The 27,757-nt window shown below is 47.7% G+C and overlaps 1 protein-coding gene across 1 annotated transcript in view; it reads left to right on the top strand.

Moving 5' to 3' along the window:
* Nucleotides 1-27,757, top strand: part of Ino80 (chromatin-remodeling ATPase INO80) — a 243,752-nt gene that overhangs the window by 113,379 nt on the left and 102,616 nt on the right. Inside the window, exon 26 of the mRNA XM_071679441.1 lies at nucleotides 13,633-13,791. Coding sequence (XP_071535542.1) covers nucleotides 13,633-13,791 — 159 coding nt within the window. The remainder of the gene's footprint in view (nucleotides 1-13,632; nucleotides 13,792-27,757) is intronic.

Below are 27,757 nucleotides of genomic sequence, written 5' to 3'. Positions count from 1 at the left end.
ACGATCTGTTCTTGGCCTCCAGTTGATGGCCTCATCCTGACAGCATTATCTTCACGTCCTGTGCTCTTGAAATCTTATTGATAAAGCTTTAATGACCCCGTTGTTGATGAACACTTAATGAACACATGTTGAACTTCTTTTTTTTTGACGAACGCTTGTTCGTTCCAACTGCAGGATATGATTTTGATTTATTCTCTGTATTCTTGAGAGCGATCTGTACCTGAGGATTTCTTCGATGACATTTTGTTTTGCTCTTCTTTCGGTCTTGTGAAGATAACAACAAGTGGCTCTTGACAGGTTGTTGCTTCACTTTACCTGGCGAACATAAGTGCTGGCTTGTAGAGGGAGACGACGATCGTGTAGGAAGCATGATTTTTTTTTTTTTTTGTTCCCAGCTCCGGCTACTGTTAGTGTTACTATCTGACCAGCCGCTGGCTCCTGTAACGCTACCATCTGACCAGCCGCTGGCTGCTGTAGCGTTGTTATCCCTTGACAAGCCACTGGCTGTTAAAGATTCACCTCTTGATTGACAACTTAAGGGACATTCGGTGAGACGTCGTGTGATTAAACCATCATGAGCAGCCGTGTGGTCCAGCCATCATAACATCTAGGTGAAGGCAGGTCGGGACATGCTCCTGGTGTCTGAGGGAGCGGAGAAGCTCGTTCCCCTATCATACGGTGTCCTGGTGGTCAGCAGTTGTTGTCCTGTCTACCCACTCCCTAACCTGCTACCAACGATACCTTAATGATCGTCTGATATACAGGGAATCCTCTTGCTCGCCAGGAAACAGTAATTTGTACACCCTCTTCTGCTCGTCTTATAGATTAACGAGTATATTAGTCTCGTTTCGTCCGTATCTTACAATATATTAGAGCTTATATTCTGATGTTATTTCCACGCAAGCTGTGTTATTTTTGCTTTCTCTAAAGACATTTTGAGTCATCCTTCTGTGTTTCTTCCTCACCTGTGTCAGTCTGTATATGTTGTGATACTTCTGTCATGTGCGAGTCGGTCCACCTCTCGTATACCCTCTTTTTTTACCCCAGCACAGTGGGTGCGTGTGGGTGGTCTGCCTCATGCTTCCTAATGTTTCTCACGCCCATTTGCATTCTCGGCATCATTTGTGACTGTCGTTTGCCTGTGTTCATCATGGCAAGATATTTTCGTTTGACCTCCTCGCCTCCGTTTGTTTTAGTGGTTATGTAATTGTCTGAGTACTCATAAACTTTCTTATTAATTAGCAGGACGTTTGAGTGGACGCACAGGTATGTGTGTCGGGAGTGAACGCGCATGGTCGCGTCGGTATGTACTTGTATGTAAAGTGATGAATGATGTGGTGTAGATCTCTCTGTATGTTTGAAATTACTTCTTAGTATGCATGTATGCGAGTGTTGTGTTGTTCCCTCGTAAATCAAAGTTGGAGCGATGAGTTAGCTGAGGTCATGGGGTGGTGGGTCAGATGGGCGCCTTGGGCTCGGCCTGACCCGGTAACAGACCGCTCGCTCAGATGCTGCTGCCACCGCTCCCTCTCAACCCCCTCCTGTCGCTCCCACTCCTCACTGCTGCCCCTTGCTACTGCTTCTCAACCGCTGACTCTGCCTCGCACAGCCTCATGCTGTTCCTACTAACCCGCTGACACCGCTGTGGTGCTGTTGCTGACCCGCTGACATCGCGTTGGAGCTATTGCTGACCCGCTGACACCACGTTGGTGCTGTTGCTGAACCTTGCTCACGTAAATCCCACAGCACAACTGCGTCCCACGTACATCCTTACCCACACAGCTTCCCCACAGCCTTGAACAGTAGATGGTCAAGGTTGTTACTGATGATACCTCTAACTTGATGTCTGACTTTAGCTTGTCTCCACGTCCCGGGAGGCAGTAGGTGAACCCTAGAGAAGTCCTTAGCTTGTTCCCTGTACGCGTTACGCCCGACAGCCGTTTGAAGCTGCGGTATGCGGTAAGTAGTATGCATCGTCTTCATATTTGCAGCTCATTTTCCTCGCTGTTAAAGCGGGTGTTCCTTGCCATATAGCGAGCGTTCCTTGCTGAAAATTGCCTGGGCGATCCAGGGTAACTCTACGGAGTAGCCTTTTTAAGAAATACATAGTGGCAGGTTTTTATTTTGGCCTGTGAATATACAAGGTAAGGGAGTGGGCAACTTTTTTCGGTTTGAGTGTACGAGATGGGGCGCCTCGGCTGCCCACAGTGGAACTGAAGACTGTGAGAACCACCAGAAAAAAGTCAACCATTAAAAGAAAAGAAAAAAAAGTGGTCATCTCCAGTAGATTATGGACAGACCAAATTTTAGTGCATCGAAATGTACCAAATACTGTGGTATAAATGAAGGGGAAGCTGCTGCACTGGGTGAGGCTGAAGAGAAGTAAGTATAAGTCATTTGCTGGTAATAAAGATAGAAGATGGATGACTTGAAGGAAAGTTGATAATGATGAGTTGTAAAGTTTGATGGATGTGTAGAATATCATACCATATTCATATAGTGCCATACCATACCATACCATACCATACCATACCATGCCATACTATTTAAAACTAGACTTTCACACCAGCCATGTCTATGTGTTTCTTCCATACCTTTATAGTCTTATCATCAGACCCCGGTAGCTACACACTGCCCACGCTCACGTACCTCTTACCTCTACAGAACCAATTCTCTAAAATAACAGACTCTGCCAGTCACTCATGTTTCTCTACCAGGCTAAGAAGTCAGTGATTTTGCTGACTACTTATCATAGGAGTTTAGTGGTAAGATGTTCTCTGTCGGGCGGCGGGTGAGGTGAGTGTTTTTCCACTGCCCTTGATCTTGAGTTGCTCTTAGGGGAAGACGAGGCAGGAGGGTTCCCCTCCGGTGGGCAACACGGGGGCGGGGAGGAGGTCTCTGCCGCCGAGGGGCAGCTATGATGCAGGTGGTGGGCAGGTGAGGGCTACCTTCACCACCGCCCTCATTACTACCTGCCCACTGGTGTTACGCTACTTGCTACCAGGCCTGCCCTGCCCCGACGCTCTCACGCCGTCCGACTCTCCTCCAGCAGGATACACACCGCTTTTTGTGGCGCAGTGCATATGATTGGAGTGTGGTGTGTGAGCGGGGCGGGTCTGTTCCAGCGGGACTGGGTGACGTGACTGGGATTGTTGAGTCTGGTGACCACAGAGGGTCCTTGCTCCCCCACCCGTGTGGAGGTCATACTGCTGGCGCGAGTCAGGTCACCTTGCTCTCCTCCTGTCTTACATCTTCTGTATACCAGCAGTGTCAACAGTAAGAGTCGCAGCGATGACCAAAGCAACAAACCTTAGTGGGATGTCATGTTAACACTGCTGCTGCTGCCTCACTGCTACCAGTGCACGGGGGAGACGGACTCCAAAGGTGTAGGACTGAGTCTGGATGCTTGGTGAACACACAGTCTTACACGCTGACACGACTGCTCTTGGTGAGGTGCTGGCTCCTTCGCTCGTTGTTATCAGAGGAAATATATCCACGTACCGCGTATTAACGGTACGTGGGTATTTCAGGCAGAAGGGATTCTTGATATTTGCTTTCGCTTCGGATATTTCCTTTTGCACACATGCCGACAGACGGGTAGTTTTAGAGTGACACACACACACACACACACACACACACACACAGTCATCAGCGAGTTCAACACTGCCCTTCTTACACTCACAACCCACACACTCATCAGCGAGTCCACCACTGCCCTTCTCACACTCACAACCTACACACTCATCAGCTAGTCCACCACTGCCCTTCTCACACTCACAACCCACACACAGTCATCAGCGAGTCCACCACTGCCCTTCTCACACTGACAACCCACACACAGTCATCAACGTTCCAACATGTTGCACTGAGAGATAAGCACGGGGATGAAGAACAGGTCAGTCCGCGTCGTAAACATTGATGGATGCAGTTGTTAGAGGTGATGGTGGGATCCCGGTGCCGCCCCCTTCCACCCACCCTTTCTCACGACACTTACCCCCCAACCCTGACCCACTAGACAGGCCCCCTCCAGCTCTAATCCAATAACTGGCTTGTCTGTGCCAGCGTCTCCGGGTCTATTTGAGTTCTGTGTCAGCACTGGTGTCTGAGCGTCCGATGTGTGTGTGTGTGTGTGTGTGTGTGTGTGTGTGTGTGTGTGTGTGTGTGTGTGTGTGTGTGTGTCTATATCAGTATGTTATTTCCGTATTATGGTCCGCTCCTCTGTGCTATAGTAAGTCTGACCTTACTCTTGTATACTTTCCCGTACTGCTGTCCGCTTTTCCATGCCTTTTGTGTCTGGTCGTGTTGCTGTCTCACACGCCTACTCTTAGATTGTGCCGTAGTCTGCATGAATCTTCATCCGATTTTGTCAGTTGCACTCCCTCAGTCTTTGTCACTGTCTGTGTGTTTACGTTAGTGTATGATTATACATGACATAGTTTCTTTGCCGTTTCCAACACCATAAGTCTTCTCGCAAGCATCGCTGAAGCTTATCGTGGTGGAGCAGTACGATGACCCAATCCTGAACACACATTATTTCTCCCATGAGTTGGGCATGATTCGCAAACACATAGAGTGGAGTTCGTCTAGCAAGTGATTTCCAATATATGAGGAATAACAGTGGCACTAAGACCGAGCCATGCGGGACGTCGCTTTTTTATTTTAACCCAGTTAGAAAGACACCCATCCCCCCCCACGATCTGTGTCCCTGATGCTCATATCCATTTTACGTAGTGTTACATCCGCTGTTGGAGGTGCACTCGTGTCTGGCCTGGAGTTCAGGTTTGTACATGCCTTTGGTGGAGGACCTAATGGCACTCCAGAACCACAGTGCACCTGGTTCTCTTTCTCTACCGGGCCAGTGGTTATCACAGAAGCCCTAAAAACTCTGTTATGCATAACTTCGTCTTCCGAAACCCCCTGCTGGCTCTTAGAAAAGTTAACTAGATTGATTAACAACCACTAGCATGTGTGTGTGTGTGTGTGTGTGTGTGTGTGTGTGTGTGTGTGTGTGTGTGTTTCGGGTGGAGTATATCTATTTATATGCTAAGAATGGCGTGTATATTCGTTTTCTTGCCAGTAGTTCTGTATGTATCATTTCATCTGGTTGTATCTTGACATACACAAGTCAGGGGGTGAGGGGGGTGGTCACGGACGGCGCAGTATCATGCATCATGCAGGCGTTTGCCTCTTGTTGTTTGATACAGTATTTGTGGTCTTACTGATGTCCCCTGGGCCCTGCAGTTGGCATATGCTCTCCATCCTGCTGATGGAATCTTGAAGGTATGAGTCCGAGCGTGCTTGTTTACGTCACATGTCAGCTGCTTCTGTCGTGCCTCTGCGACCTTTAATGTTTTGCAGCAGCTGATTGGGGTAACCCTGTTAGTTGTTGACCAGTATAACGTGAAGCCATTTGCTATTGGCTCACTGCTGTCGGTTATCTGGTATGTGCGGTAGAGCAAGGCGGATAGGGTTCCCTAATTCTGTGTTTAAAATATGCTGGCATACCACTCGATCGATAGCACTAGAGTATAGATTGTCTGTACAAATGCTAAAATGTTTTGTCTGTACAAATGCTAAAATGAATCATTTTAAAGCGAGCTTTTTCTTCGGTTCTTATTCATACATTAAGATATAGTTTATACTTACTGACACAGCGTATCCTTAAAATTTTTCTTATAATTCTTTCTTTCTTTCTTATGTGACGATTCACGAGTGTTGGGCATCAGACGAGGAGGCCTGTGTTAGCTCACCATACCCACTGTGTGTGTGTGTGTGTGTGTGTGTGGCCTTTCTCCCGGCTCAGGTGTTCTGTTCGTCTTCTTTATAATCACCCATCTGTCATCCGCGGATGTCCTTGCTCCTCCTCCTCCTCGTCCTCCTCCTCTCGAGATTTCTCTTATTTACTTTCACTATGTTCTGTGCCTGTCCCTCTCTTTTGTCTCTCCCTCCAGGCGTATCACACACTTCCGTACTCGCTACACCTCGTGACCTGACCACCGTTGTTCTCCCCCACTGCAGTGTCTTTCATCGATGGTCATATTTCTTTTTTCCTCTCATTCCTCCTCCTCTTCCATCCGTCCTGACTCCCTCGTCTGTCCTGCCAGCGCCCTCTGGGATGGTTCGTTCCTCTTTCTCCAGTATGTGGGTGTGGTGGACCTGCTGACCTGCATCCTAGTGGCGGGTCATGGCCACTCATACCTCAAGTTGTGTGCCCACCCTACTGAATCTCGCCCTCCAGGTTGTGAACTCGTAATCGTGTATCTCGCTCTCCAAGTTTTGCGCACACCAGACCGAACCTCACCCGTCGAGTTTAATGTTAACCCACCGTATGAACTATCTCCCAGCCACGTTGTTTATATCATTTCCCTAATCTGAACGTAGTATTATTCCAGGAGATTTCGTTCGCTGCTTGAAAACCGTAGTCATACGTTTATCAGAAAACCACACACTCTTAATCCTCTGAGGATCTCCCTCGTTGGAACACTTTTGTATTCCACTCAAGCCACACATCAACAGTAGGAGCAGTTTCCTGCACGGCACACTTCACCCTCCTCCCTCCCTCTAAAATAACCAAGAGAATCGTCTTTACGCGCTCTTATAATTCGTTCACACTGAGCCCCATTTACAGAGGCTGTGATCAGAGTAACCGAGATATGGGTGAATATTGGAATAACCAAATAGCTGTTAGAAACGCGAGTCAGGTGTGGTCAGCTCCAACACTTTGGAGAACCCTCGATGGTCGGGGACAGTATGCACAGCCGGGGTCACAAAAGCGTCGTTGGAAAGCCTTCCAACGGTGACGCCGCCAAGTGTACGGCTCCCTCTTGATCATACGTCACAAGGGTCCCTTTCACTTTTAGTTTTTTTTTTCTTCATTGGCGGGTGACTCGCTGTGTTGTGCTCCTGTGGTAGGGCAACAATGGGCGAGGCGGTTGTGGCGGGGGCAGGGGAGGGAGGGGGGGAAGACCGTAAGTCCCCCTCGCTGACTTCTTCCTGTCGCAGCCAATCAGGGGGCAGGGCGGAAGCGGCCGAGGTGTGCCACAATCGATACCTATTGTCTGTTTAATTACTAAAGTGTTTACGCGCAGCCCACCCCACCAGCCACACACAGCCTCACCTGTATCCGCACCATGCTGCATACACACACACACACACACACACACACACACACACCAGAGCTACTGGTGAGAAGACGTATGGTGAAGACTGACTTTGGGGAGAGGAGAAAAGAGAAATCTCTGCTGAGGGAGTAGGAGAGAGGGTAGACTGAGGATGGGGAGGGAAAGTCGAGGTCAGACGGTATAGGGGAGTAGAGAGTTGAGGGGAAGGGGAGGAGGCCGGTTGAAGGAGGGGATGAGGGAAGGCTAGTCAGGTGAGGGGAAGGGGAGGAGGCCGGTTGAGGGAGGGATGAGGGGAGGAGGCCGGTTGAGGGAGTGGGGTGAGACAAGGCTGGTCAGGTGAGGGATTCAGGTAATTATTATTATCATTATAACTCATGAAGGACGCTGTCACTCTCAAGTCCTCCCGGTAGGATGTGTGTAGATAATCCGCCACCTTGATGTGGTATGTTTGTTAACTGTTGGATGTGTGTGTGTGTGTGTGTGTGTGTGTGTGTGTGTGTGTGTGTGTGTGTGTGTCATGCATGTGTGAATGTTAGAGGCGCGGGTTATGGAGGGATACAGTCCTACCTGCCCTTGGGGGACCAGGTAGGGGGGGGGGGTGGACACAACTACCAGAGGGTCAATAGTGATTTGGTTAGGCAGTGGCTGTATAGTTTCGTTGGCCTCGCCGTGGTTGTTTGTGTTGGCTTTTTCTCTCGCTTGCAGTTGATTGTTGGGTGTGGGTGTAGTGTGCTTGTTTGGCTTTGAGTCGTTTGATGTGGTAGTGGGATGATTAGACTGGCAGTCGTTTGTTGCGGCTCTGCTTATGTTTACTAAGAAAATGGCTTGTTTGACCTTATTCACATGCGGCTGAAGGCATAATGTCTTCTAGAATGAATAAAAGAAACTTTAAACTCAAGCATGACTGTCATTCAATGGTGTGATGGCTTTGTACTTGACCTGACACTTAAAGATCTGGATCAAAGGCTAAGGTATGAAATGCCTTTGTCGTATTGAAGATCTGAACTCTAGACGTAATGCTGTAGCTTTGTAAAGTGGACGAGTTTATTGTTCGCTTTGCATTTCTGATGGCGTCGTAATTTGTTTTCATTTACGAGATTACCGCATTTGATAATTAGTTAATTTGACGCTCGAATTGTTGATGTGCACCACCTTCACCTCGGGTAGCGTATAATTAGTAAATTACTAATTTTCTCGTAAAGAGAAAATATGATTTCCGGAACCCTTGTGATGTATCACTGATGTTATGTAAATCACAGGTTTTTACGAGCAGCTAATCTAGATGTGTAAAAGATTAATGTTGTAATTAAGAAAGATTCGTTCATTATGGTCTGCATACCCAGAGCTTCCGGTCGTGGTGTTCAAGAGTACTTGATGCTCCTTCTGATACGTGTGTATGGTGGTGCTCACTGCTGAACAGTGTGGGAGGTAAGTTGGTAGGGATTCTAGGCTGTGATCTCCAGTTGTGGTGCTGGCGTTTTTTTTTTTTTTTTCCAGTCCGTCGACCAGCCAGCCCAGAAGGTCGTTGTGAAGGGTTGTTAAATGTTGTAGCCCCGGCAACCCTGATTGTTTGCCAGCTAATTGTGATATAATTGTTGCAGCTGTGGGCCAGCGCTAGTTATATTGCCTCCCCACAGCCCACGCTGCTGGCCATGTAACGATTAGTTATTAGCAGCAGCGCAGCTCATTTGTTGGTGCCCGAACTGGTGAGGGTTGTCCTGAGAGGGTCGGAGGTGATGAGGGGGGGGCTGTTGGGAGTAATTAACTGGCAGTTTAGGACGTTGGTAATGATTGTGGTGTACCTGCTGACGGAGGCGGTGTGGTCGTTGGTTTAGGGTGGTCGTTGATGGTCGTAGTCGTAGTGAGTCGTTAGGTTGGTGTGGTCGTTGGGTGGCGAGGGTTGTGTTGTGGTTGTTGGCGGTGGAGTGGTGGTGTTAGTGACACTGTGGTCGCTGGTTGTGGGATTATAGCGACGGTGGGGATGGGGTTGTTGGGGCTGGTGATACTCACGGGATCCGTGGTTTGGTTGGTCGCGGTCGGGTTGTTGATGATGATGGTGGTGGCGAGTGTGTGGTGGTGGTGGCGAGTGTGGTGGTGGTGGTAGTGTTAATGTGGTGGACGTCAAGTAGTGACAGGTAGCGAGACGTGGCCCTCCCTCTACCCTCCCTGGTAACTGATCACCACACCTGATTATCAGTAAATCACACCTCAACATCCACGCCATTTTGCATCAGTTCAGGTTACATCAATTTAGTTGATTACATTACGCCTTATCCAGTAGGGGTGAGGAGAGGTGGGGTTGGTAGGCTCCCGTAGATAGGGAGGAGGATGGTGCGTGGTGCCTCAGGGTCGGGTCGTTGGGAGTCATGGAAAATCAAAGTACATGATATTGACTAAACTTTTATGGTAAATGGTTTTGGACGAGAAGTATTGAGAAAGGATTACACGTGTGGAAAAGTGAAATGTTTTTGTTTAATGTTGATCAGCAGAGCCGCGGTGAAAACATACCAGATTTTAGACGCACGGATTTTTCTAGTTTTTGCACTGCTGTTGACAGGATAAGCTTGGGGGGTGGGGGGATATCGTAAATGAAATGGTGTGTGTGGACGTCGCTCTTCAGTAAAGCCGAGTTAGTAGCGGGAATACGAGTACCAGTTTGTGCTAGACTGTCCTTTTTCTTCTGGAGGTGAAGTAAGTGGTGTGACAACGGGAGTTATGAAAGGACAGCCCGCCCGCCCGCCCGCCCGCTGTCTAAGAACATGACACACAAGTGACTGACTGGGAGAACATTGACAACCAGTGTAACTTGAGTCCATGACGTAGCCTGATTCAGAGTGACTAAGAGGATTAATCTCACACGTCAGCGTCGGTATGAATCATGTATTGTTGAAAGTATCGAAAGATCCCCTACTTGGCTGCAGACTTGGGGGGGAATCTATCTTGTAGACAAGAAGATTTAATATACTGTAAATGATCACCATTTGATTGACGATTCGTAGTGGGGGAATCTATCATCCAGACCAGATTTTATATTGCAAATGATCGCCATTTGATGGACGATTCGCAGCCTAGTCTTAGATGCAGCCGTTCGTGTGTTGGCTGACCCCTTAGTGAGAGTAAATGAGAGGGACGCTATGAATAAGTTTGAAGTTACAGTAAGATACTCCGTCATTCACGCAGTCCAAGACTGACATGTTAGTCAGCAGACATTTGTCTTCATCTGTTGTTTGTGGGCTTCAGGTGTCGCAACTGTTCAAGTCGTGGGCAAGACTTTCTCGGCCAACAGAAAATAGAATTTTATATATATATATATATGTATATATATATATATATATATGAAGTTAAGAAGAAAGTTAATTTAACTTCGCTTCTGTATCACGCTACATCTATTTCGTTTTCATTTTTTGCATCGATTATTCGATTTTTTTATGTTTCCCTTACGTTTTTGAGAGAGAGAGAGAGAGAGAGAGAGAGAGAGAGAGAGAGAGAGAGAGAGAGAGAGAGGCGCCAAAGAAACGAATGCGCTCAATCTTTCCGGGGGGGAAAAAATATGGTTTAGGAAACGGGTATCGGTCGAGGCTCGAGGCAGCGCCGCCCCTGTCAGCTGTCATGTCCTCAACAACTTGGGTAATGGACGTTTAGTGATACGAGGCTGTTTGTTGTGTCAGAGTTGGAGCAACTCTTGGCACGTAGGTTCAGCTGCTGTTTCTCCGTAGACGACCAACACATTGATTGATGCTTCCCTCAGATCCTGGGCTCCTGAGGTGGGAGGCGCCGCCACCGTAGCCTGGTAGGGGTCATTAACAGATTGCTGGTGTGGTGAGTGAAGGGGTTTGGGGGGTTGGGTGAGGGGCCGGAAGCAGGTGATTGCATGGGTACCGTTCCCCCCGCCTACTTGGATTAGGGGGGGTGGGGGTTGTGGGGTGTTGGGGCGGCTCCCTCCCCTAGCTTGAGCGTACACTCCATTGTTTTACAATGAGTTGTAAAATATATATTATGAAATTTAGTGCTTGTAAAACCACACCCCCGACGGCATTGCTGCAGTCATCGCCTCGTATAATGGCTGGGAAGGATTCTTGAAGACTTCCTCTATTTCTTAATTACAGAGGCACGGCTAATACTCCCACTTGCCTAATGGTGCTCGTCTTTCAATTATACACATGTATCTTCGGTGATGACGATGTGTACATCAGTTCGCATATTGGTTTCGTATCCGGTTGGTAGTGATGTGTGAACGTTCATAGTGACGTTTAAACGTTCATGAGGTAAACACATATTACTCCAATAACGACAGTCGTCCAAACCGCTCATTATTCCTCCATTAATTATGGAACGTTGTATTTAGTGGTTATTTTTCCTTGTCTCCCATTTCCACAGTCACTTGAGAGCCTCCCCTGTTGACGTGAACGTCTCAAGTCATGACAAGAGGTTTTCTAGGTGATGGAGAGCCAAAATGATCAGGCATTTTTCATGTAATGCTGAGCCATGATTATCAGGGAATTATTTGTTTGATGCGGAGCCTTATTATCATGCATCATTTTGCGTGATGCTGAGCCTTATTATCAATAATCATTCATATGATGTTGAGCCATGTTATCATGCATCATTTGTGTGATGCTGAGCCTTATTATCAATAATCATTCATGTGATGTTGAGCCATGTTATCATGCATCATTTGTGTGATGCTGAGCCAAATTATCAGACGTAATTTGTGTGATGCTGAGCCATAGTATCAAGCATCATTTTATGTGATCACGAACCACTATTATCAGATAGGCTTTGGTGTTGAGCCGAGCTATATCATCAGACCTGTCCTATGTACTGCCAAGTTGATATAATGAGATGTGCGACATGGAAGTGGTGCCGCTCTGCCGGGATTATCCCTTCTGATTTCCTTCTGTCTGAACTTTGCACAAAGTTGTCACGTCTGTCATATCGTGTAGCAGATATCACAGCCCACCAGACTGTGACTGTGTCCCAGCTCACAACTCTGACGTGGATGTGAGCTGCATATCTCTGAATAGGTTGTCTCTTAAGCCTGTGGTGGTGAATAGCTGTTGCTATGAGCTTGTAAGACAGCAGAGGTTGTGACAGCGAGAATGCAGCACTGAAAAAAGATTGCGTAGTAAATCAATAACACTGAAGATGTGGCGCCATAAACTCAATACGTACTTGAGAGGTTGAATCTTCTCGTACACTTGAGGGCTAATGGGTTTGTATAGGTCCGGCCTAATGTTTACCCATGTCTGTCACACGGTTCTCGCAAGTGTGTAGCATTAGAATCTTGTGGTAAAAACTTCAAGAAGCAGGGATGTCTTAAACGTTCGGTGGGTGTATTTCGATAATGGTAAACCCTCTTTCTATTGGATATAGTAAGATATTAATGAAAGATGTGAAATACGACTGGATACCGAAGCTACCCGTATCGTTTTCTCTGGTCAGAACACACTTCCCGTTTTCTTTATTATGTCTTGAGGGTACACCACTGTCATGTACGAACTTAGCCTCATGTAGATTATTTGTATGTAGCTTACAGTGAATATTTTATAAGAGAAGAAAAGGAAGTAGGAAGAAAAAAGATTTCGATATTGGAAAGATCTTCTCGAAATGTAATTCGTAAGTCATAGATGGTAACATTGATGACGACATAGCTTTTTCGGGGATAACTTTGTGACATAGCTTTTTCAGTTATAATTGTTTGTTCATAGAGCCTTGGGTCATGATTATAGCTGTTCTGACGCGGCCGCTATCAAGAACAATTATGACAACCCTTTGTTAGACATAGAGTTATATAGATACTTAGACCACACAGACCCAAGGTCCAAGCGAGGTGGTCTGGCCTTAACACTACTTGAAAAAAAGATTATATAGTCAATTGAATTCTTATGATTAGCTTAACGTTCTCATACGTGAGAAAGTCTTGCATATATGGACGAAAAGGACAGGTATGAGATTTGTTGTTACGAGAATGTGTGGATATTTTATCCAGTAGGTATTCAGTGTTTTATAACTTACGGTGGAGAAGATGGAGATCGACTTGTGGAGATCGTGTGCGTCTTCTCCTACAATTGATTACCTTGTGGAGTAAAACCTTGACATGGTTTTCTGATATAGTAATCTTTTTTTTTTTTTGGCATTTTCAAATTACATTATGTGTGGGAGTCCTTCTGAAGCACGAGAGGGACATGTTATTTACAATGTCGTGTGAGGAGGAGGGAGGGATTTCCACCAGCCTCACAGCGTACCTTCTCTTGCTATGTGTGTGTCGCCATTTGTAGAGAGATTATAGATAATCTTTCGTCTCTTTGGATAGTAGATTGGTATTTCTGATTCCTGTGGTGAACTGTGGCCACATTGGAAACACTGTGGGGGGAGTGAGTTGAACAGCGTATCACATAAGGGAAGGTTAAGATAGCTACAGGTAGCTGTAGATAGATGATTTTATGCATTGTTTAGTGATTACGATAAGGAAATGGCTGGAACTCACCGGGTATTTTGCTTTCATCCACAGGTCATCTTCTACGACTCGGACTGGAACCCGACAGTGGACCAGCAGGCCATGGACCGTGCGCATCGTCTGGGGCAGACCAAGCAGGTCACCGTCTACCGCTTGGTCTGCAAGTCCACCATCGAGGAGCGCATCCTGCAGCGTGCCAGGGAGAAGAGTGAGGTCAGTGCCCGCCTCCGTCTGTCCTCCATACCTGACATCTGTACCTGTTGTACACTTGACCTGATTTCCTACCTTATACACACGACCTCTTTCTACCTCTTTTCCTGGTATATATACCTGATCAGTTTACCTGGCTTATACACCCGACTAGTTTGTCTGGCTGTGTGACTGACACACGGTCTTTACGCAAACATTATAGTTTATTCAGAAAGTTCACAACATGTCTGATGGAGTGGTTCTTGCAGCGAATTGTACCATTTCGGGTGGGTTCAGTAACTGGTAAGTGGTGCTAACCTAGAGACAGCACTGGTAATCCCGGGATCGGACCTAAAGCGTGAGTTCGAGTCCTGGGCGTGGCAGTCGGCCTACACCCAACCCAGGTGTTCATTTTACCATCGGAGTCCGTCGATAAGTGGTTACCTGGCTTAGGCTGGGGTGCGTATGTGTGTGTGTGTGCATACATACCTCGGAGTAAAGACATGGTAGGTATATGTAAGATTAAGAGACGAGGTCGCACGAGTGTAAAACTCTCCTCGTAACACACACACACACACACACACACACACACACACACACACACACACAAACGTGTAAAAAGATACTTTCACTGTAAAAACCCAACAGTGTTCCGAGAGACCCACCATTATAGGTTGTTGAGGAGTGTCGGATCCTCTCTCATCAAAGAGACTTAACTCAGGCTTCGTATTCGGTGTTGTCTAATTACACATCAAACATAAGCACGAGAATGTTACAAACTATGAGCACGCACAGTTTTCGCCCATTATACACTCCTTGAATCCATACTGTAACGTCATAGGGACAGACTCCATGCTAAGAACGAGTGATTAACAGCACACTTGATTAGTACCGATCGTTTGCAAAGAAGAGTTTATGGTGTCTAGTAATCCTCAGAGCACGGCAGGTGGCGTGCAATCAGTGGAGCCACAGCATTAATCCTGTCGTCACTGAGGACATTACGAACGGGAGCATTTCCCAGTGGTGGTGGTCCCCGGGGCCAGATGTGGGCCACGGGCCGTCACAAAACGCGCGCTGGACCCCCTCAGAGGAGCGGTCGTTCTTGGTGAAAAATGTATGACTATCCTCTGGAGCGCGACACGTCGGTACGACCTTTCGAATACGTTGGCACGACCCCACCTCCCCCTGATCACGACGGTACGACCCTTGAATACTTTGGCACGATCTCTGTACATGACCATATGACCATTGGAGCACGATGTTTTACGACCCTCCAGCACAGAGGTACGACCCTTTACCACGATGGGACGCTCTCTGAGTGTGACCCCGACCCTTTAGTGGTCAGGTCAAAGGCCAGGTCATCATACCTAAAGGGTCGTGTCATTGTGCTGAGGATGACTGAAAGTTGGAAAGGAAATGAGAAGAATGAAATAATATGTCACATGTAAGTAAGATCAAATAAAAGCCAGCGAATGAAGAACATAAAAAGACATGAAGTAAAGGAAACGAGCAAAAAAGATTAATGGATTCTTGAGCGTATTGATCATGTTTTATACACGAGTGCCTGGCAGGCAGGTGTAGTCATGAACATTTGCGACAGTCAGGTGTTTTCCTGGGTTGTCATGTGTCCAGTGAGTCTCATAATAATTTTAACCCCTTGACCTCAATGAGTCAGCCTCTTGAGTACGCTGGTGTCACACCGTGAGTAGCAACCACGACCGAGCCTGTGTCGGGATGATGACCACCGTGAGTATGATGGCCCTCTGGTCATGAGGACGGCGACTGAACCTGTTGACCGGGATGAGTTAGACCCAAGAGCACCTTGAAATATGGCGACTCTGTCGCTAAACATTTAGAATATTATTATCCCGTCAAGTATGATGAGTTGACCACATGATTACGATGATTCGACCCCTGTCAAGCGCATTGACTTTAACCTGTGAGAACAGTGACTATTCCTCTTCAGTGGGATGACCAGCGTACACACCACGACTAACAGCAGTGTAGCTCAGTGTATATGCAGTGACTGACCCCAGGACACCAGTGGCCGAAACTCATGATTTTAGCAGCTCAAGGATCGTACCGTCTTGCTCGAGGATCGTACCGTCTTGCTCGAGGATCGTACCGTCTTGCTCAAGGATCGTACCGTCTTGCTCGAGGTTCGTACCTTCTCGCCCAGGGTGTTTGTTCATGTTGTCGTCGTCGTTGCTAGAGCCGTCCTCAAGTCACTGTTGTTGTAAGCGATGATGCTCTTGTCATCGGTGTACGTGCGGGGGTTCAAGGGGCCTCGAGTTACTGTTAATGGTGGTGCTGCTGTTGTGAGGATTGCTGTTGTTATTGCCTTGACGTGTATTGTTGGAGTCTCTAATACTAATTATTCGTCCTGATGGTGATATTACTGGCCTAGGTATTGTCATTGTAAATGATTTTTGTTTTTGGGTGTTATTGTGCTTATGGTACTGTTTTTGGATCTGAACCCTGTATATATATACCATGTCTTCCCTCTTGCTTATATACATGTACACAATCACACATATACACACACATTCCAACCCTGAGGGGAGAATGAACACCTGGATTGTATTAAGGCCGATTGCCGCGCCCAGGACTCGAACCCATGCGGTCCCGACTCCAGACGGCCCCCTGATGGTCAGTAAAGCTCCCCACTACACCACATAGGCTCCTGTGTGTATGTATGTTAATGGGGGATGGGGGTCGTGCGGCGTGTAGGGTTGGTGCCACGATCCGATGCCAGGAATGACCCAGATCCTGGCCAGACAAATTAACATTCTTGGTGCCTAAACAAGACGCTGTATGACACACGGAAGGTAGTTATTATATCTAGGGTAATGACTGTGGCGCTCTGAGGCCGTGTGCATGATGGGCAACACACACCTCCATTCTTTGTCGACTAGCCCGAGCCGTGTACTGCGTGGAGCCATATGTGTGTACACCACTGGTAGTTATGTGTGTTGCATGTAATTTTTGTATGCCTTATTGCTCTCTGTACTAGGTTTAGCTCTGAGTACACACGTGGCTCATGAGATATACTGAAAATAACCACTCATTTATACACCTGGCTCCTTTATGTGCTGCATGTGTACGCATATGCACATACTCGCCAACTTTATTTACTGGATGTCGCCGCGTATTTACACAGCTGGCTACTTTATTTTTCAGCTAGTTGTAGCCACGTATGTAGTACACTGATGGTTACTGTGTGAAGAACTATATGTAGCCGTTCATTTTTCTATTAAACGGTTTCCTTTTCTTATATCCACGTTGTCTTTGGCTTATGTAAGTCTCTCCTTGCCAAGTTGGTCACCACTTTACCCTCTGGTTATCTACACAGTCCTGTACAGATCTTAATCGTCAGGAAAGACTGATGGTCTGTCGTTCCTGCCCCCACCCTCTCTTGATGATAGGTACACATGTAACATTTGTCGCTCCGCTACGCCCCTTGGTACTCCACCTTTCCTCTTGCCGCTTCTTGAAACACACTGCGGGTAGGCTGTCAAGCGTACCTGCGCGCTTCTGCGACACGGTGATAGTGGAGGTTCATCAGGACCACGGGCTCTTAAGTAGGTCAAGGGTCTTTAGCTGGTAATTTCGTTCGTTGTAGTTATTTCATTGCTGCTCCAGACCTTCCTCCCAATATATCTCTCCGGTGATCGGGGCGGCAGCGTCTTGCACTGCGAAGATACTTTTGAAACTGATATTCAGCTCTTTGCTTACATTTACATCATCCCGTACAACTCTTCCGTCTGAGTCCCGTAGCCTGATTATGTGCTCATTTACTGGCAATTTACTCGTCATGAATATAGGGAAAAGTTTCGAATTATGTTCGGATTTGCTCATAATATTCTTTTCAAAGTTCTTTTTGTTTTCCCTCTCTTATCCTGCTGTACTCATTCCTAGTTCTCATATATCTTCACAGTGTGTGTGTGTGTGTGTGTGTGTGTGTGTGTGTATTAAGTTTTTCTGTGTTTGCATGCAGACTTGCACGCGTTTTTTTTCAGTTCTTACAAGTGGTTAACGCGGGGGATCTGCTGGTCGGGCCATTACCCTGGCTTAGCCACTTGTGTTTACGGCGTCCAGCAAAAACCCGAGGATAACGATGGTGGCCACCGTGGCTGCCGGTAACACTGGTGGCCGCCTGCCTGGTCACGGCACCTCCCGCTGCCTGACCTACATTCGATCATTAACGAGGAGGTGGCTCGCGCTGGCTGATGAACCAGCGACGATGGTAGCTCACGAAGGGAGGGTGCGGGGCGGGGGGTTTAGTCAGCGGTGTGGTACGAGGAAGAATGATGGTGTCACTGCGATGTGATGGCTGAAGGTGCTGGCCCTGGCTCGGGTGAGGTCATTAAAGAGGATGTGACCCAGGTGAGGTGATAATGGAAGTGTGTGTCAGTTGCGAAAGTTGAGTAGGCTTGGGTAGTGAAGAGGGGGAGATGGCGCAGACGGTTCCGTAAAGGAAGATGATGGTTACGAAGAACCCAAGAGTAGTTTGCCACAGATGCAGCAGCATTTGACAATGTGGGTCGGTGGGGGGCGCTCTCTGACGTAGTGCTCCTTGTCTTGCCTTTCTTTCTATGTCTGTAAAATCCAAGGCTTCCCCCCCCCTCTCTCTCTCTCTCTCTCTCTCTCTCTCTCTCTCTCTCTCTCTCTCTCTCTCTCTCTCTCTCTCTCTCTCTCTCACCAGCCTGATCTTCCCACACCGTCTCCCTTCCTCCCCAGTCCGATTCTTCCCCTCCTCCGTCAGCGTTTCCCTCCGGACACACCATCACGTACCCTCCTATATCCGGTCTGGTGTTCTTACTACCAGCGGCAGTCGACCTCTCATATGAACCTTCCCTGTGTCCGCCCACTCTGTGCCCCTCTCATGACCATCCGCTATACTCTCTCTCCTTCAGTGCTTTGCTTACTTTGGTGTCCGGCAACGGGTCCTACCCTCCAAGACACTCGCCGGGTAGGAACAGACTGGACGCACGCCAACGTGCTCATACGAGTCGCTTATGATGAATGCTGTCATGGCGGGTCATTCATGGTATATGCTTTAAGGCTGTAAATATGTCGCGCTAACTTAAGACATATGCGTTCGTTTTATATTTCCTAATTATAATTTTCTTAACGTTATGTAATAATCTCCGATGACCCAGAACCAAGTATGCAGTGTGTGAAAGCAGGGAGATAATGGCTAAAGGAAAAAAATCATGCTTCATTGGCGGGGCACTCTGAGGAATTAATCCTCATACGCAATTCACTGGCGCGTCTCCTCCTTGTATAATGTGGTCAGTTTTTTTTGCCACCGCGTAAAAAGACATAGATCGAATGGAGAGCGCATAGCGGCGAGCTACCAAGATGATGATCCTCAGAGAGAGAAACGTATTGTGAACGCCTGAATTTATTTAGCTTTGAAAAGGAAAGGATGTGAGCTGATATGATGCTGGTATTGGTAATTATCAGAGGCTTCGACAGCCTTGATTTAAGGAGCTGTTATAAGGCTAAATCACCTCCGATTTCAACCGTATTGATGGATACAAATTCGTAGAGAAGCTTTTGACTTCGATCGAGGCAAATTACTTCGACTGTCGCAAACAGCCTCGAAGGGACCCAGTCGTGTGTCGATGTTTGTATGCCTTCGTATGCTTGCTGTGAAGCATGGGAATCTGGCGCTACTGCGTGGTACACATCTGGTGGGGAACATGGGTGTGTGGGCTGGGGGAGAATGTGGCACCGAATGGTAGAGACTGACTATCTCGAAATGTCTCCGTTGCTTGTGGGTCGTCACCATTGACGTTGACTGCACTGTGATACTTCGAAGTAACTCTCCTGCACGACATGAGGATTTTCAACTCTAAAAGTGGTGCAGGGTCTAGTTAGGAGATGTTTTAATGAGAACGCTGTGTGGACCTTGCTGGCGTGAAGTGTGAAGTTCGAATGGCACGAAATGATAATCGTCGGAAATGTAGTGTTTTTTAATCATGATGATCTGTAGCTACAGGAGGATCAGCTGGATGTGAAGTTCGCGTGATGTGGAAGTTGTGGAGGTGTCGGTCACGCTACCATGGTACAAAAGGTTTGGAGGTCACGGGAAGGTTTAGAGGTGATAGTACCATGGTGTGGAGGGTGTGGAGGTCACGATACCATGGTGTAGAGGGTGTGGAGGTCACAGTACCATGGTGTAGAGGGTGTGGAGGTCACGGTACCATGGTGTGAAAAGTTTGGAGGTCCTGGTACCACGGCCATGCCCGTCGTTCAGCATCGCGAAGCAGCTGTGTAGACCCAGGTGACGGCCTCGTGAGGCCCCAGTGGCAGTGTGTAGTCTTGTGGATTGGAGCCTGTTCTAGGTACCTCTCCCGATATAGAGAGGCCTTGCCTGGATCTCTCACACAGTGCAGGTCCTCTACTGTGGCCCTTGCCCTATGTAAGGGGGAGGGGGGTGTTCAGGGTCTTCACATGACGCAGGAGGCCCTCGCATTCAAGGTGGCTCTTCACATGTCTCTTGAAATTCTCACACGTGGCGAGGAACCCTTCAGGCGTCCCATTTGACCGGCTCCTGTGCGCCAACAGCTGCACCAGTCGATCTCTCATGCATCTTCGCCAGTCATCCTCTCCTGCACCAGCTTATAACACACGTCCCAGTCGACCTTCTATGCTCCGACGGACACAACAGTCGACCTCTCGTGCTTCAGCAGCTGCTCACCACACCCCTTTCCTGGTCCTCGTTTCATTCGTCGGTATCGGCAACGTGCAGCCCATTACTGACCCAGTTCTGGGGATTGTCGTGTTGTTGCTCGGACTTCAAGATTTCATCGCCATAATGACGGAATGTATGGTTTGACGTTCGTTGTTGGTGACCGAATTTTACGACAGCGTCATTGTTACTTGACCGGGTGTTTGGGTTATAGTGTGTTGTTGACAGTATGCTGTGTTCTGGGAGTACCGCACGCCTTCGCGGGATAACCATTGGTTTACCTTCCCTGGCCAGAACGGGTCATTTTATATAGAGGAGGAGGCTGACCTTTGTCCACCTTTTCCTGAACTCTGTTGACCAACCACCACCTCTTTTGTGCTTCCGTCCACACAATGTGTGTGTGTGTGTGTGTGTGTGTGTGTGTGTGTGTGTGTGTGTGTGTGTGTGTGTGTGTGTCTGTTTCTGCCAGGTCATTCCTCCTGCCTGGGACCATATGTCTTCAGACCTTTCTATGTGATTCCAGAAAGGTGAGAAGCTACGGAGTCCAGGTGCCTCGGGCGGGGAGGTGGCTGTAGATGTTAAGATAGGTGTAGGGGGGTGTGGGTGTAGGGTGGGGCAGGGATGTGGATGTTGGGTGGATATAGGGATGTGGGAGTAGGTTGGGTGCAGGAGTATGGGAGTTTGTGGCGGGGATGGGAGAGATAGGGTTAGGTAAGGTTATTAAGTGGGTGTTATGGTGATAAGGCTGATAAGATAAGTTTAAAGGGCTGTGGGTGGTAGAATGGGTGGTAAGGAGCGTGTGTGATGATATGTTGGGTGTAAGGCTAATGGGTGTAGTGGGGCTCATGGTTGCATGTTAGGTGTGGGAGGGCGGAAGGAGTGGTATGATTAGTGTCGTGGCAAGGGTGGCAGTGTGGGTTTATTGTGGGAATACTGTGGTAGGATGTGCACAGTGGGCCGATGGTGGGGTAGGGCAGGTATAGGGGAATGAGCCAGAGTTCCTGACGAGTATGAATGATTTTTTTTTCTTCATGGTTGTTTGAAAGTACTACTTGGAGAATTTTGAGCATTATTTTCGCATAAAAGGTGAATGAAGGTGGCAAGTGGGAGGATTAGGTGGTTAGTGGAGGTCAAGGTCTTTAGTGGATGTAGTTGGGGATGTAGATGATGAGTTGGGGTGTAGGTAGGTGTGGTGTATCCTGGTCATGCAATAGACGGAAACAAAAGGACTGTCTAGCATCCACATAAACTCACCTTTGAGCAGTATCTTGCCTTTCCCATCACGTCTTCCCCTTTTCCTTGGGGCAGCCCCTTCCCCTTTCCCATCATTCCTCCCTGTCGTCGTCCTCCACCAACCTTTCCATGAGCAGCTGTGACCAGGTTTGGTGAGGGTTCAGATTCCTGGTATTGTAATTCAATTCCTCAGGATAATATTAGACGGATGTCTCTCTGTAGTTTCACATATTTACTTACTCTCTTTTTTCCTAGTAAGGATAGAAATGGTACTGAAGATCACATCACAGAGTAATGTTTAGATCCGTACCTGTGTAGGTGTGTGTGTGTGTGTTGGGGGAGTATCATGTACTGTTGATCGTCCATAACACTGCCTGAGAGGGACGACCTGACGCGTTAGGATGCGCCACATGCCACATCTTGGCCTTGATTTTGACGACGTGGTTTTCCGGCCGACTTGTAATGTGCTGGCGTGTACCCAGCCATGCTTCTGTCGGCTGAACACACACGCTTAGGGTCAGGGACGCTCTGCGCATACTTGCCTTGGTGTTCAGGGCTCATGTACTCACGTGCTCGGTGTTTGGGTTTGGTGAACACATGCTGGGAACGTAGCCTAGGATACTTCATGTACTTCACGTTCGGAGACTCTGTATACGCGTGTATTTGGGGATTGAACGAACGCTGGGTCAGGAATACTCGAACGCACGCACCGAGGGCTCAGAGACGAATGTGGAGGGCCACGTATACATACGATGGGGCCTCAGGGACCGTGTGCATTCGCCCCGGGGCTTAGAAACACTTTACACCAGCGGCATAGCCCAAGGACAGTAAATACACGATCCGGGGTGTGGGGTTCAGGGATGCTGAGGTCAAACTTCCTTAAACTCTTGTTTTGGGATAAGTTGAAAGAAAAAAGAAAAAACACTGATCACAATAAGTCTTGAGGGCCGAGCCCTCTCTTTCTTATAAACTAAATTTTCCAAATGTAGTTCACGCACACACACACACACACACACACACACACACACACACACACACACACACACACACACACACACACACATCAGCGGTCATAAGAATGGCCCATTAAGGGTTTTTTCTTCATAATGTTCTTTAGGATGATGAGGGATTTTTTCAGCATCTTTATATGTATCCTTTCGCAAACCGTGATGGGCATGATCCTGCAGCACTGCGTCAGACTGTGAGTGTACAGTGAGCTGAGCACGGTGAGACCTTCCCATCCATAGGGTAAGGGAAATGACCGCCCAAGAACAGTGGTCCTTACCATGCTGAGGTTCGGCGAGTGTTTTTAAGAACGGTTTGCCTGAAGACGGAGTAGCAGCACAGACTGACCCATGGTCGTCACGACTGGGTTTGATTCTTGATTCGTGTCCATACAGTTTCCTCTTACATACGTAGGCGAAAAACATTTCCTCAGCGACAAGTATAAAAGGAGACGCTTAATGCCAGGCATTTACCATGGCTCAAGTTTCTCCCAGTTAGAACGAGAGTATTAGTAACTGCAGGTTACGTATAGTTAGGACAGTTTCGTCATTGTCAGTGGACGGAAAACGGTATATCATCGTTAGGAACCCCAAAGTAGCCTACTGTATCCAGCTTCCGTGTAAAGGTCAGCCTCGAGGCATTAGAAGCACCAGGGGGAGACGAGTTGGGATGAGAATTGTGGAAAGGGAGGGTTATGGTGGTAGGAGGAAGGTTAGATGTGGTTGGGGAAGCAGAGCTTGGAGACGATTCAGGGTAGCAGTTGCTTGGAGGAATGACCGTAATGTGAGGTGGGTAGAAGGAATTGTGATGGTGTAGGGTAGGGTACCACGTAGTGAATGAAGTTACACGTGCTGAGGGAAAGAGAATGTAGGGGGAAGAGAGAAGGGTGGAGAAGGCAGGGGTTGGAGTGGAGAGGATCGGGTGAAAGTGGAAGGCGGTGGCAGATGATAATGGCCCCTGTGGTTGATGGTGTAAGTGGAGTGGAGGCAGATGTAGGCACATAGATCGTGGTTGAGGGGTGATGGATAGATGATAGAGCACGACGGATGAGTGGTTGTGGGTGGACGCATAGTCTAAGGATAATCAGAACAGTTTTAAAAGTTTCTTCCACACAGCAAGATTTGTGGCATGGTCCGTGCCGGCCGCTGGGGGGGACCTGAGAATGTCTTTCCATTCATGGTTCGTTTACCATCAATAGTCCTGAATTGTATCTGGAATCTTATAAGAAAATGTGACACTTGGTGGTCTTTCTAAATAGTCTTTCACTGCTGGTTAAAGATTTGAGTTTGGCATCAGATTTCGTCTCCTTGTTGAGTGTAAAGTGTCAGGTAGAAGGGAAATAGCTAAGGGGGGGAGGAGGCTTTTGAGGTTGACGGACCAAGAAACTTTATCTGGGTTGCCTGACATACCTGGCCTGCGTCTTGATCAGCTGATTGAGTGACATCACCACAAAGCCCGCAGAGCGATAAGTGGCTGGAGACAGGACCGGCTGGGGCGTGGGTGGTTTGTGTATGTGTGCCGATTGTGTGGGTGGAATAGAACATACGTGTATACCGACTTGTATGGACGAGCCAGAGGATAAGAATGAGCCATGTGTGTAGATGGGTCAGTGTGCGTTGGTGAACCAGCAATTTACAGTGTAAGTGTTGTTTGAGTCTGTCGTACGGCGGATTAAAGGGTTGTTGGATCGGTGAGGATAGAACAAATGGTAGGTTGAACATTTGGGGATGGTTTAGAGAGTGAATGGTTTAGAGAATGCAGGGATCAGTGTGTGCATGTACGAGTAAGTAGATCACTCAGTATGGGAGTGAACCAGAGAATGTTGGGTCAGAGTGTGAAGGGATCAGACGTTGACGAGAAAGTGGATGGACCAGAGAATGTGTGGATCATGTTAGGGGTGGCTAAGGTAGAGATAGGCCAGAGGTAGAAAAGACGTGAGTGACATGACCTGGTGGAACTGCCTCTCCCGTACTACATAGATGTAGAAGATATGTTTTCTTTTGGACTTAGTCTTCAGGTTTTTTCATCTCTCATCTACATTTTCGTGCGTTTTCTCAAACCCATTAGTGGCCCTTGGTACCTCTGCAGATGACAGACGCCTAACCACACCAACTGGTGTATCAATTTAAAGAATCGTATAAACCCCACGTGGATGTGGAAAAAGATATATACATTCATTAGCTCAGTGATCCAAGTGTAGTTCTTTAAGATCTGTCAAGTGTCGAGGCCCACCTAGGACCGACGTAACAAATATATAGGCCTCGAGCTTGGTAACCAAGTGATGTGTTGGCAGGGAGAACTTTATCACTGAGAGCCGCAGCGACGCGGAGTTTGTCCTTCCGACAGGTATGTACAGTGTATATATGTAGCCCAGTCTTGGGTGCTTCACTCTAGGATGTCTGAGAGTTCTTGATTCTTCAGTCTCCCCTTTGTTGCATGACTGCCTCCCCGTCGCTCCCCTTGTCGGAGGTTGACACACCTTGTGCAGTAGGTGGATTTTGTGCACATTTTCCCTTTGATCGTACCTGGCGCCGCATAGAGGAGGAGAGGGGCTGCTGAAAGGGAGGCAGACATTCACCCGGCAGTGGGGGGAGGGCTGTTGAAGGGGAGGTTCCTCATTCACCCTAGCGGTGTGTGTGTGGATTTCGTGTGTATTTCTTTAGGATAGTCTTTTTATTCATCTGGTATACGTGACGAGGATAGTTTAGAAATTGCAAGTTCAGGAATGAAGTATGAGTACCAGAGTTGAAGTTTACATCGACATGAGAGAGAGAGAGAGAGAGAGAGAGAGAGAGAGAGAGAGAGAGAGAGAGAGAGAGAGAGAGAGAGAGAGAGAGCATACACCTAAAACAGAACAAACCTGCCATAACTGACAGTGATACCTGTAGGTACGTACTCATCTGGGCTGTACCTTCAGCGCAAGAAGGGCGCCCCGTTACCCTGTCTTTTGACGTTAAGTTGAGCGGGTAAATGAAATCGTAACGTGAAAAGGAGGATTAAAATGGACATCGGCAGCCAAGGAGAAAAAGCAGCAGGACATTCCTGACGATCCCCGGCACAAAGACCCGCCAGCAAGGGCTCTGCTGAACCATGTGACACTCTGCTGGGTGGTAACGCCCTGGTATCTTAGCTGTAACACTGTGGCACGAAGGTTGTGGTGACGGTGTAGTCGTCGCTTGGTAACGGTGTGATTGTTTTAAGGATATTACAACCTACCTGTTACCTGCAGTGGCACGAAGGTTGTGGTAACGGTTTACTTCAGCCAGGGACAGTGGTAGCAGCTAAGGCTGTGGTAACTGTAGCCGACGACCCCTGTCGTTACCTGCAATTGACTGACATTTTTCTGCGACAGGCATTCTTCACTCCTCCTCCTCCTCCGCCTCCAGTCACAGGAGGCGGGCCAGTTTCGCTTTGTGTATGTATTCCCCCCCCACCCCAAGACTACAAAAGCCTAGTTGGTATTTTTGTGGTCTGTTTTTTTTCTTTTTAATCTGGTAGACTTCCAGTTGATTTACCCTGTATGTTTCACATTTGTGGCGTTGGTTATTCCCGTGGAGGGAATCTGTTGAGTGGTAGTTCACCATGACGGTAAGATAGAGAGTGTGGTAGATGCTGTGTCTATGTTGGGTTAATGATCCAGTATTGGGATGGACCGACTCATGGTAGCTAGGGGACGACGGTTGCCTTGTTACATCGGTGCTGTGGGGTGAGGGGTTAAGATGTCAGTAATTGACTGGAATTTTATGGATGCAATTTGTGGGCTGATGCAGGGTTCGAACCCTTGTTGGATCGTACATAAATATGGCTCTTGAAACCAGCTGACCATCGACTTCCTCCAAAAGAGGATACGACAGTACGACACCGTGGTTGATGGTTGTACCGTATCTTAACTTGAAGGCGTTAACCCTCTTGGTTTTCATACCTCAGCGCTGGCCGCAACTCTCCCTCGAACCTCACAAAAATCCATCAAGTCAGTTAACAATTTACGCTGCGTGTAAAGCATATTTGATCTTCTTCATCATGGGCGATCACTTCACGTCAAGGTGACGAAGACAAGGGATAAAGTTATTCTGAGCCGGACCCTCTTGTGATGGAGGCCCTGCCTCTGTTGGTAACTTTGTAGCGATGTCAACCTCCACCTGATTGGTGGCACTGCCAGCCTCCACTTGTTTGATACCATTGCCCTCCACCATCCACTGCCATCCTCTACCTTCCTAATTAGTACCAGTTGCCAGCCTTCTCCTGCCCAGTACCCGTGCCAGCCTCGACGGTAGATCGTTGGCTCCTGTGGATGAAAGTATTTCACTGCGCGCGCGTGCGCGCGCACACACACACACACACACACACACACACACACACACACACACACACACACACACACACACAGTTGCTTTTACTGGTGTTACCAAAAAGTATATCTTAATACAACTTGGAATAAAGATGATTATATAAAGATTTTTATTAGAATTAAGGATATTGTGAGTTAAAAGGTTATACATATTCCGTGTCTACATATTTGACTAAATCTACCAATGTTTGGAATTACAAAATATTATTAAGTAATGGTAAGTACCTGCAGTAGGTTATTGTTTTGGGAACCACCTCGATATGTGTAAGTTCAGTGACTTATGTGGTACTATTTAAACTTTGTTTTATTTCATACAAGTAAACTTAACGTAACATCAAGAGAGACTGTATTTACCAGGCCCTTACCGTGCGGTGGGATGTGTGGGTCGGATGATTTTCCATAACCCCCACGCCTCCCTCCCTCCCTCCCGCTCAGGACAGGTGGTTGGCTGGGAATCTCGAGTTATTGACAAGCAGGAATGTGGAACACGGGTTGTCGGGAATGGCAGCCACTTAATGCTTGGATGTCTCGCCTGGAATGCTGAGTGCGTGAGTCGCTGAACCCCAGGATTCCCAAGTGGTAGGAGGAGAGGAGGACGATGTTAGGGTATTTGTGTAGGGAGAAGGTAGTGGTGTGGGATGTCATCTTTTGATTACCAGTCCTTAAGACGACTGACCTCGAGGCATATGTGGAGTCAACGAGGA

Source organism: Panulirus ornatus, chromosome 29 (assembly GCF_036320965.1).
Source record: "Panulirus ornatus isolate Po-2019 chromosome 29, ASM3632096v1, whole genome shotgun sequence".
Taxonomy (NCBI): Eukaryota; Metazoa; Arthropoda; class Malacostraca; order Decapoda; family Palinuridae; genus Panulirus; species Panulirus ornatus.
Note: the sequence above shows the minus strand (reverse complement) of the source record. Positions and strands in the feature narration are given on the sequence as shown.